We start from the raw sequence: 12,310 nt of genomic DNA on the forward strand, positions 1-12,310 counted from the left end.
TGGCAAACTTTTACGGACTATGAAGGGAAACCCAGCCGCGAGCTGCCCAGTGAAGCGAGCCTACCAGACGAGCTAAACGCCTTTTATGTGGGGCGACGCACAATTGGCATAGCGTCGTCCGGGTTAGGGAGGGTTTGGCCGGTAGGGAGGGTTTGGCCGGTAGGGAGGGTTTGGCCGGTAGGGAGGGTTTGGCCGGTAGGGAGGGTTTGGCCGGTAGGGATATCCTTGTCTCAGTATGTAAAAATGTAATAAAATGTATGCACTCTACTGTAAGTCGCTCTGGATAAGAGCGTCTGCTAAATGACTAAAATGTAAAATGTAAAAAAAAAATTAAAGTAAAATGTTCGCCTTCGAGGCAAGCAACAACGAAGCATGCATGAGAGCACCAGCTGTTCCGGATGACCATGTGATCACGCTCTCTGCAGCCGATGTGAGCAACACCTTGAAACAGGTCAACTTTCCCAAGGCCGCAGGGCCAGACGGATTACCAGGACGTGAACTCGGAGCGTGTACTCGGAGCGTGTACTCGGAGCGTGTACTCGGAGCGTGTACTCGGAGCGTGAACTCGGAGCGTGTACTCGGAGCGTGTACTCGGAGCGTGTACTCGGAGCGTGTACTCGGAGCGTGTACTCGGAGCGTGTACTCGGAGCGTGTACTCGGAGCGTGTACTCGGAGCGTGTACTCGGAGCGTGCGGGGACAAAATGGCAAGTGTCTTCACTGACATTTTCAACCTCTCGCTGACCGAGTATGTAATACCGACATGTTTCAAGCAGACCACCATACTGAGACAGAGGACCTTATTGTTGACAGTACTAACCTACTGATAGTGTTGACGGTACTAACCTACTGGTAGAGGACCTTAGTGTTGACAGTACTAACCTACTGGTAGAGGACCTTAGTGTTGACAGTACTAACCTACTGATAGTGTTGACGGTACTAACCTACTGGTAGAGGACCTTAGTGTTGACAGTACTAACCTACTGGTAGAGGACCTTAGTGTTGACAGTACTAACCTACTGATAGTGTTGACAGTACTAACCTACTGATAGTGTTGACAGTACTAACCTACTGAGACAGACATAGTGTTGACAGTACTAACCTACTGATAGAGGTCCTTAGTGTTGACAGTACTAACCTACTGATAGAGGACCTTGGTGTTGACAGTACTAACCTACTGATAGAGGTCCTTAGTGTTGACAGTACTAACCTACTGATAGTGGACCTTAGTGTTGACAGTACTAACCTACTGATAGAGGACCTTAGTGTTGACAGTACTAAACTACTGATAGAGGACCTTAGTGTTGACAGTACTAACCTACTGATAGAGGACCTTAGTGTTGACAGTACTAACCTACTGATAGAGGACCTTAGTGTTGACAGTACTAACATACTGATAGTGTTGACAGTACTAACCTACTGATAGTGTTGACAGTACTAACCTACTGATAGAGGACCTTGGTGTTGACAGTACTAACCTACTGATAGAGGACCTTGGTGTTGACAGTACTAACCTACTGATAGAGGACCTTCGTGTTGACAGTACCAACCTACTGATAGAGGACCTTCGTGTTGACAGTTCTAACCTACCGATAGAGGACCTTTGTGTTGACAGTACTAACCTACTGATAGAGGACCTTCGTGTTGACAGTTCTAACCTACCGATAGAGGACCTTCGTGTTGACAGTACTAACCTACTGATAGTGTTGACAGTACTAACCTACTGATAGAGGACCTTGGTGTTGACAGTACTAACCTACTGATAGAGGACCTTCGTGTTGACAGTACTAACCTACTGATAGAGGACCTTCGTGTTGACAGTACTAACCTACCGATAGAGGACCTTCGTGTTGACAGTACTAACCTACTGATAGAGGACCTTCGTGTTGACAGTACTAACCTACCGATAGAGGACCTTCGTGTTGACAGTACTAACCTACTGAGACATAGAGGACCTTAGTGTTGACAGTACTAACCTACTGATAGAGGACCTTCGTGTTGACAGTACTAACCTACTGATAGAGGACCTTAGTGTTGACAGTACTAACCTACTGATAGAGGACCTTCGTGTTGACAGTACTAACCTACTGATAGTGGACCTTCGTGTTGACAGTACTAACCTACTGATAGAGGACCTTAGTGTTGACAGTACTAACCTACCGATAGAGGACCTTAGTGTTGACAGTACTAACCTACCGATATAGGACCTTCGTGTTGACAGTACTAACCTACTGAGACATAGAGGACCTTAGTGTTGACAGTACTAACCTACCGATAGAGGACCTTCGTGTTGACAGTACTAACCTACCGATAGAGGACCTTAGTGTTGACAGTACTAACCTACTGATAGAGGACCTTGGTGTTGACAGTACTAACCTACTGATAGAGGTCCTTAGTGTTGACAGTACTAACCTACTGAGACATAGAGGACCTTCGTGTTGACAGTACTAACCTACTGATAGAGGACCTTAGTGTTGACAGTACTAACCTACCGATAGAGGACCTTCGTGTTGACAGTACTAACCTATTGAGACATAGAGGACCTTAGTGTTGACAGTACTAACCTACCGATAGAGGACCTTCGTGTTGACAGTACTAACCTACCGATAGAGGACCTTCGTGTTGACAGTACTAACCTATTGAGACATAGAGGACCTTAGTGTTGACAGTACTAACCTACTGATAGAGGACCTTCGTGTTGACAGTACTAACCTACTGATAGAGGACCTTAGTGTTGACAGTACTAACCTACCGATAGAGGACCTTCGTGTTGACAGTACTAACCTACCGATAGAGGACCTTCGTGTTGACAGTACTAACCTATTGAGACAGAGGACCTTCGTGTTGACAGTACTAACCTACCGATAGAGGACCTTCGTGTTGACAGTACTAACCTCCCGATAGAGGACCTTCGTGTTGACAGTACCAACCTACTGATAGAGGACCTTCGTGTTGACAGTACTAACCTCCCGATAGAGGACCTTCGTGTTGACAGTACTAACCTACCGATAGAGGACCTTCGTGTTGACAGTACTAACCTATTGAGACAGAGGACCTTCGTGTTGACAGTACTAACCTACCGATAGAGGACCTTCGTGTTGACAGTACTAACCTCCCGATAGAGGACCTTCGTGTTGACAGTACCAACCTACTGATAGAGGACCTTCGTGTTGACAGTACTAACCTCCCGATAGAGGACCTTCGTGTTGACAGTACTAACCTCCCGATAGAGGACCTTCGTGTTGACAGTACTAACCTACCGATAGAGGACCTTCGTGTTGACAGTACTAACCTCCCGATAGAGGACCTTCGTGTTGACAGTACCAACCTACTGATAGAGGACCTTCGTGTTGACAGTACCAACCTACTGATAGAGGACCTTCGTGTTGACAGTACTAACCTACCGATAGAGGACCTTCGTGTTGACAGTACTAACCTCCCGATAGAGGACCTTCGTGTTGACAGTACCAACCTACTGATAGAGGACCTTCGTGTTGACAGTACTAACCTCCCGATAGAGGACCTTCGTGTTGACAGTACTAACCTACCGATAGAGGACCTTCGTGTTGACAGTACTAACCTATTGAGACAGAGGACCTTCGTGTTGACAGTACTAACCTCCCGATAGAGGACCTTCGTGTTGACAGTACCAACCTACTGATAGAGGACCTTCGTGTTGACAGTACTAACCTCCCGATAGAGGACCTTCGTGTTGACAGTACTAACCTCCCGATAGAGGACCTTCGTGTTGACAGTACTAACCTACCGATAGAGGACCTTCGTGTTGACAGTACTAACCTACCGATAGAGGACCTTCGTGTTGACAGTACTAACCTCCCGATAGAGGACCTTCGTGTTGACAGTACCAACCTACTGATAGAGGACCTTCGTGTTGACAGTACTAACCTACCGATAGAGGACCTTCGTGTTGACAGTACTAACCTCCCGATAGAGGACCTTCGTGTTGACAGTACTAACCTATTGAGACAGAGGACCTTCGTGTTGACAGTACCAACCTACTGATAGAGGACCTTCGTGTTGACAGTACTAACCTCCCGATAGAGGACCTTCGTGTTGACAGTACCAACCTACCGATAGAGGACCTTCGTGTTGACAGTACTAACCTACCGATAGAGGACCTTCGTGTTGACAGTACTAACCTACCGATAGAGGACCTTCGTGTTGACAGTACTAACCTACTGATAGAGGACCTTCGTGTTGACAGTACTAACCTCCCGATAGAGGACCTTCGTGTTGACAGTACTAACCTACTGATAGAGGACCTTCGTGTTGACAGTACTAACCTACCGATAGAGGACCTTCGTGTTGACAGTACCAACCTACTGATAGAGGACCTTCGTGTTGACAGTACTAACCTACCGATAGAGGACCTTCGTGTTGACAGTACTAACCTCCCGATAGAGGACCTTCGTGTTGACAGTACTAACCTACCGATAGAGGACCTTCGTGTTGACAGTACTAACCTCCCGATAGAGGACCTTCGTGTTGACAGTACTAACCTCCCGATAGAGGACCTTCGTGTTGACAGTACTAACCTACTGATAGAGGACCTTCGTGTTGACAGTACTAACCTCCCGATAGAGGACCTTCGTGTTGACAGTACTAACCTACTGAGACATAGAGGACCTTCGTGTTGACAGTACTAACCTACCGATAGAGGACCTTCGTGTTGACAGTACTAACCTACTGAGACATAGAGGACCTTCGTGTTGACAGTACTAACCTACTGAGACATAGAGGACCTTCGTGTTGACAGTACTAACCTACCGATAGAGGACCTTCGTGTTGACAGTACTAACCTACTGAGACATAGAGGACCTTCGTGTTGACAGTACTAACCTACCGATAGAGGACCTTCGTGTTGACAGTACATTTGAGATGTAGTCTAGGTGAGGTAACGTTTATAGTAATCTAGTCTACATTGTATTACCTGTTAGTGGCGCTGCCTGTCCGGCGGCGGTCCGGGTCAGGGCGCCGCCTGGCTGTGTGGAGGACCGCTGCACTGGGGGGGGGGGATCCTAGAGCCACGGGGTCAGTTTGTGGTTAGGGGTCAGGGCTCAGGGCTGGGCACACAGGGGCAGGCTGGGAGAGGGGCTGGCAGCTGGCTGGAACCCTGTTGGCATCGCTGAAGATGCTCGGAGCAGTGTGTGTGTGTGTGTGTGTGTGTGTGTGTGTGTGCAGTGGGGTGGTCGTCGTTCAGATTGGCAGGTCAAGGATCAGGACTCTGCCTGGATTTGATATGTTCTGACGCTGCAGAGGAGGAGGAAGGAGGAAGGAGAAAGAGAGAGGAGGAAGAGAGAGGAGGAAGAGAGAGGAAAAGGAATGATGAAGAGGAAGGAGGAAGAGGGAGGAAAAGGAAGGAGGAAAAGGAAGGAGGAAGAGGAAGGAGGAAGAGGGAGGAAGAAGAGGAGTTAGGTTGGATACTCCTGTGTACTTTGATGTGAGTGTCAGACACCAGAACGTCTCCTACTTCCTCTTCCTCTAGAATCTTCTAAAACCTTTCAGCTTCCTGCCTGCCTCCACACTTCTCCTGATCCAGCCACTGACTAACACAGACCCTACACACTTAGTGACAGTGATCCTCTCCACTCTCCCTCCCTCCCTCCTTCCTTCCCTCCCTCCCTCCCAGGAGAATATCACGGACACCAGGCAGTGTAGTGTCCGTCTGGTAATTCCACACCACCTCTAGGAGAACAGGAATGTGTGTGTCTGTTTGTAAACACGGCCCAGAGCCCAGAGCGGAGAGATAACATTACAGCCACAGGTGTGTTTACTCCCCTCCTCAACTCTGACGACTGTGAGAACAGGGAACTCTAGTCGCTGTTATACAACAGGCTTAGAAACAGATCTGACTCTGTGGTAAACAAAACCTCAGAGAGAGAAGCTAGGCAGAAGAGAGCTAGGTGCTGGAATGTGGACTAGGTGCTGGAATGTAGACTAGGTGCTGGAATGTGGACTAGGTGTTGGAATGTGGACTAGGTGCTGGAATGTGGACTAGGTGTTGGGTTAGATGTTGGTATGTGGACTAGGTGCTGGTATGTGGACTAGGTGCCGGGTTAGGTGTTGGTATGTGGACTAGGTGCTGGTATGTGGACTAGGTGCTGGTATGTGGACTAGGTGTTGGGTTAGGTGTTGGTATGTAGACTAGGTGTTGGTATGTGGACTAGGTGCTGGTATGTGGACTAGGTGCTGGTATGTGGACTAGGTGCTGGTATGTGGACTAGGTGTTGGTATGTGGACTAGGTGTTGGTATGTGGACTAGGTGTTGGTATGTAGACTAGGTGTTGGTATGTAGACTAGGTGTTGGTATGTAGACTAGGTGTTGGTATGTGGACTAGGTGTTGGTATGTGGACTAGGTGTTGGTATGTAGACTAGGTGCTGGTATGTGGACTAGGTGTTGGTATGTGGACTAGGTGCAAGTATGTGGACTAGGTGCAAGTATGTGGACTAGGTGTTGGGTTAGGTGTTGGTATGTGGACTAGGTGTAGGTATGTGGACTTGGTACTGGTATGTGGACTAGGTGCTGGTATGTGGACTAGGTGCTGGTATGTGGACTAGGTGTTGAGTTAGGTGTTGGTATGTAGACTAGGTGTTGGTATGTGGACTAGGTGTTGGGTTAGGTGTTGGTATGTGGACTAGGTGCTGGAATGTGGACTAGGTGCCGGGTTAGGTGTTGGAATGTGGACTAGGTGTTGGGTTAGGTGTTGGAATGTGGACTAGGTGCTGGTATGTGGACTAGGTGCTGGTATGTGGACTAGGTGCTGGTATGTGGACTAGGTGTTGGGTTAGGTGTTGGGTTAGGTGTTGGGTTAGGTGTTGGGTTAGGTGTTGGGTTAGGTGTTGGGTTAGGTGTTGGGTTAGGTGTTGGTATGTGGACTAGGTGTTGGTATGTGGACTAGGTGTTGGTATGTGGACTAGGTGTTGGGTTAGGTGTTGGTATGTGGACTAGATGTTGGGTTAGGTGTTGGTATGTGGACTAGGTGTTGGTATGTGGACTAGGTGTTGGGTTAGGTGTTGGTATGTGGACTAGGTGTTGGTATGTGGACTTGGTACTGGTATGTGGACTAGGTGCTGGTATGTGGACTAGGTGCTGGTATGTGGACTAGGTGCTGGTATGTGGACTAGGTGTTGGGTTAGGTGTTGGTATGTAGACTAGGTGTTGGTATGTGGACTAGGTGTTGGGTTAGGTGTTGGTATGTGGACTAGGTGCTGGAATGTGGACTAGGTGCCGGGTTAGGTGTTGGAATGTGGACTAGGTGTTGGGTTAGGTGTTGGAATGTGGACTAGGTGCTGGTATGTGGACTAGGTGCTGGTATGTGGACTAGGTGTTGGGTTAGGTGTTGGTATGTGGACTAGGTGTTGGGTTAGGTGTTGGGTTAGGTGTTGGGTTAGGTGTTGGTATGTGGACTAGGTGTTGGTATGTGGACTAGGTGTTGGTATGTGGACTAGGTGTTGGGTTAGGTGTTGGTATGTGGACTAGGTGTTGGGTTAGGTGTTGGTATGTGGACTAGGTGTTGGTATGTGGACTAGGTGTTGGTATGTGGACTAGGTGTTGGGTTAGGTGTTGGTATGTGGACTAGGTGTTGGTATGTGGACTAGGTGCTGGTATGTGGACTAGGTGCTGGTATGTGGACTAGGTGCCGGGTTAGGTGTTGGAATGTGGACTAGGTGCTGGTATGTGGACTAGGTGTTGGGTTAGGTGTTGGTATGTGGACTAGGTGTTGGTATGTGGACTAGGTGTTGGGTTAGGTGTTGGTATGTGGACTAGGTGTTGGTATGTGGACTTGGTGCTGGTATGTGGACTAGGTGCTGGTATGTGGACTAGGTGCTGGGTTAGGTGCTGGTATGTGGACTAGGTGCTGGTATGAGTATGTAACTAGCTAGTAGTTACCCTGCAGAGCAGCTAGGCTAACAACATGTAACTAGCTAGTAGCTACCCTGCAGAACAGCTAGGCTAACAACATGTAACTAGCTAGTAGCTACCCTGCAGAGCAGCTAGGCTAACAACATGTAACTAGCTAGTAGCTACCCTGCAGAACAGCTAGGCTAACAACATGTAACTAGCTACCACTTAACATGCAGAACAGCTAGTTGCCAACATGTAACTAGCTAGTAGTTACCCTGCAGAGCAGCTAGGCTAAACATGTAACTAGCTAGTAGCTACCCTGCAGAACAGCTAGGCTAACAACATGTAACTAGCTAGTAGCTACCCTGCAGAACAGCTAGGCTAACAACATGTAACTAGCTAGTAGCTACCCTGCAGAACAGCTAGGCTAACAACATGTAACTAGCTAGTAGCTACCCTGCAGAACAGCTAGGCTAACAACATGTAACTAGCTAGTAGCTACCCTGCAGAACAGCTAGTTGCTAACATGTAACTAGCTAGTAGCTACCCTGCAGAGCAGCTAGGCTACCAACATGTAACTAGCTAGTAGCTACCCTGCAGAACAGCTAGGCTAAACTACATGTAACTAGCTAGCAGCTACTCTGTGCTGGGGACCCGGCAGTGGCTGTCTAGGGCAGGAGATGAGTTAACTCTGCTACTGAGACCCACTCCTGACCCGGCTGTGGCTGTCTAGGGCAGGAGATGAGTTAACTCTGCTACTGAGACCCACTCCTGACCCGGCTGTGGCTGTCTAGGGCAGGAGATGAGTTAACTCTGCTACTGAGACCCACTCCTGACCCGGCTGTGGCTGTCTAGGGCAGGAGATGAGTTAACTCTGCTACTGAGACCCACTCCTGACTCAAACCCTGCCTGACTATCAACTGTATCACTCCAACCAGTAAATACAACCCAGTGGTCTGGTCTGGGAACACTGCCCGTCTCCAGTGGTTCCCCCAACACAGTTCAATGGGTCAATTCTGTTCCATTTCCTCAATTAAAAAAGGAAGTAGGCCTAAAAACTTGTCATGTCATTTCCTTGATTACTCACGTTCTCTTTCCTCACCACCTTCTCAAAACCCATTGGGTGAGAAGATCAGAGGGGGAGGGACATCTAACCTTCTCAAAACCCATTGGATGAGAAGATCAGAGGCTACCGGGCTGAGCCGGGGGTCAAGGCTACTTGTGTTACCATGGAAACCTCCAGATAATAGCAGCGTGTTATTGTTGTTGTGTAAGACCATGTTCAGAGAACAACACGTTTCTACATCACGTCAGAGTTTCAAATCTCTCTAAAACAAAAAAATAAAACACTTCTAAAATGGTTCAGACCACAACAGCGGTACGTCTAACCCGTGGCAGAGAATCTATTGTCTTTTCCAAAAGGCCCAAAATCAGAGGGTTCAAACAGAGGACAGACCGTGTCAGTCCTGGTAGATTAGACATCAATATCAACAGAATTCTATAAAAAACTATGTATTATGTCATATTGATGTTAAATATGTAAAGAGGTTCTTACCTGTTGACCAGTCCCACCCCCTTATATCTTGTCCTCCTTCCTCTCGCTCTTCCATCCACTGTTCTGTCTTCTATGGGCTGGTTCCCTGTAGAGGCAGAGTGGGGAGGAGGGGGGGAGACGTTAGGTCTATATACACCACACAAGGGCCTTGTGTTTCTGGGGGAGCTCTGTCTACTGGGTCCTGTCTCTGGGGCTCCTGACCAGAACATGTCTCTGGGGGAGCTCCGACTACTGGGTCCTGTCTCTGGGCTCCTGACCAGAACATTTCTCTGGGGGAGCTCCGACTACTGGGTCTCTCTGGGGCTCCTGACCAGAACATGTCTCTGGGGGAGCTCCGACTACTGGGTCCTGTCTCTGGGGCTCCTGACCAGAACATGTCTCTGGGGCTCCTGACCAGAACATGTTTCTGGGGGAGCTCCGACTACTGGGTCCTGTCTCTGGGCTCCTGACCAGAACATGTCTCTGGGGGAGCTCCGACTACTGGGTCCTGTCTCTGGGGCTCCTGACCAGAACATGTCTCTGGGGGAGCTCCGACTACTGGGTCCTGTCTCTGGGGCTCCTGACCAGAACATGTCTCTGGGGGAGCTCCGACTACTGGGTCCTGCCTCTGGGGCTCCTGACCAGAACATGTCTCTGGGGGAGCTCCGACTACTGGGTCCTGTCTCTGGGGCTCCTGACCAGAACATGTTTCTGGGGCTCCTGACCAGAACATGTCTCTGGGGGAGCTCCGACTACTGGGTCCTGTCTCTGGGGCTCCTGACCAGAACATGTCTCTGGGGGAGCTCCGACTACTGGGTCCTGTCTCTGGGGCTCCTGACCAGAACATGTCTCTGGGGGAGCTCCGACTACTGGGTCCTGTCTCTGGGGCTCCTGACCAGAACATGTCTCTGGGGGAGCTCCGACTACTGGGTCCTGTCTCTGGGGCTCCTGACCAGAACATGTTTCTGGGGCTCCTGACCAGAACATGTTTCTACTCCCCACGTAGTGCACCCTACTCCCCATGTAGTGCACCCTATGTAGTGTAGTGCTACTGTTGGCCAGGCTCCGATACTAGGTTCTGGTTTGGATCCTTGTTTAAGCCAATGATTAATCAGTCTGGATATTATGCGACAAGACAAATTCTTTGAATAGTTGGCATATTTACAGAACGTTTTCCCACCCCCGAAACGTTTTCAGTCTAAACCCCCGTCTGTGCCTATACAGAGGGGAGAGTTGGAGGATGAGGTCTTTCTGGAGGAGCAGGTCGAGCGTGGGAAAGTTTGTTGACTTCAGGGTCACCAAGGGAACAAAAAGGCCAGTCTGACACCCAAGCAGCTTCACTACACGAGTGCCCTCCACCACGGTTCAATACTTATACACAAACGCACTGCAAGTCATACCGGCTGCTCCAGGGACCACCGGGTCATAACGGTTAAAGTCATACCGGCTGCTCCAGGGACCACCGGGTCATAACGGTAAAGTCATACCGGCTGCTCCAGGGACCACCGGGTCATAACGGTAAAGTCATACCGGCTGCTCCAGGGACCACGGGGCCATAACGGTAAAGTCATACCGGCTGCTCCAGGGACCACCGGGTCATAACGGTAAAGTCATACCGGCTGCTCCAGGGATCGCGGGGCCATAACGGTAAAGTCATACCGGCTGCTCCAGGGACCACGGGGTCAAAACGGTAAAGTCATACCGGCTGCTCCAGGGACCACCGGGTCATAACGGTAAAGTCATACCGGCTGCTCCAGGGACAACCGGGTCATAACGGTAAAGTCATACCGGCTGCTCCAGGGATCGCGGGGCCATAACGGTAAAGTCATACCGGCTGCTCCAGGGACAACCGGGTCATAACGGTAAAGTCATACCGGCTGCTCCAGGGACAACCGGGTCATAACGGTAAAGTCATACCGGCTGCTCCAGGGATCGCGGGGCCATAACGGTAAAGTTATACCGGCTGCTCCAGGGACAACCGGGTCATAACGGTAAAGTCATACCGGCTGCTCCAGGGATCGCAGGGCCATAACGGTAAAGTCATACCGGCTGCTCCAGGGACCACGGGGCCATAACGGTAAAGTCATACCGGCTGCTCCAGGGATCGCGGGGTCATAACGGTAAAGTCATACCGGCTGCTCCAGGGACCACCGGGGTCATAACGGTAAAGTCATACCGGCTGCTCCAGGGACCGCGGAGTCATAACGGTAAAGTCATACCGGCTGCTCCAGGGACCGCGGAGTCATAACGGTAAAGTCATACCGGCTGCTCCAGGGACCACGGAGTCATAACGGTAAAGTCATACCGGCTGCTCCAGGGACCACGGAGTCATAACGGTAAAGTCATACCGGCTGCTCCAGGGACAACCGGGTCATAACGGTAAAGTCATACCGGCTGCTCCAGGGACCGCGGGGTCATAACGGTAAAGTCATACCGGCTGCTCCAGGGACCACGGAGTCATAACGGTAAAGTCATACCGGCTGCTCCAGGGACCACCGGGTCATAACGGTAAAGTCATACCGGCTGCTCCAGGGACCACCGGGTCATAACGGTAAAGTCATACCGGCTGCTCCAGGGACAACGGGGTCATAACGGTAAAGTCATACCGGCTGCTCCAGGGACCACCGGGTCATAACGGTAAAGTCATACCGGCTGCTCCAGGGACCACCGGGTCATAACGGTAAAGTCATACCGGCTGCTCCAGGGACAACGGGGTCATAACGGTAAAGTCATACCGGCTGCTCCAGGGACCACGGAGTCATAACGGTAAAGTCATACCGGCTGCTCCAGGGACCACCGGGTCATAACGGTAAAGTCATACCGGCTGCTCCAGGGACCACCGGGTCATAACGGTAAAGTCATACCGGCTGCTCCAGGGACCACCGGGTCATAACGGTAAAGTCATACCGG

General features: G+C 50.1%; 1 protein-coding gene across 8 annotated transcripts in view; it reads right to left on the reverse strand.

Annotated features, from left to right (window-relative positions):
• Positions 1 to 12,310, reverse strand: part of LOC139569232 (trinucleotide repeat-containing gene 6A protein-like) — a 99,179-nt gene that overhangs the window by 70,578 nt on the left and 16,291 nt on the right. For 5 of the 8 annotated variants that reach the window (XM_071390964.1, XM_071390963.1, XM_071390965.1 and 2 more), the window contains exon 3: positions 9,422 to 9,506. In XM_071390964.1, the coding sequence (XP_071247065.1) occupies positions 9,422 to 9,476 (55 nt within the window). In that variant the 5' untranslated portion in view covers positions 9,477 to 9,506. Of the gene's footprint in view, positions 1 to 4,949; positions 5,270 to 9,421; positions 9,507 to 12,310 lie in introns of all 8 variants that reach the window. The other 3 variants (XM_071390968.1, XM_071390969.1, XM_071390966.1) reach the window with 1 other exon arrangement.

This window comes from Salvelinus alpinus, chromosome 1, assembly GCF_045679555.1.
Source record: "Salvelinus alpinus chromosome 1, SLU_Salpinus.1, whole genome shotgun sequence".
Classification (NCBI taxonomy): domain Eukaryota; kingdom Metazoa; phylum Chordata; class Actinopteri; order Salmoniformes; family Salmonidae; genus Salvelinus; species Salvelinus alpinus.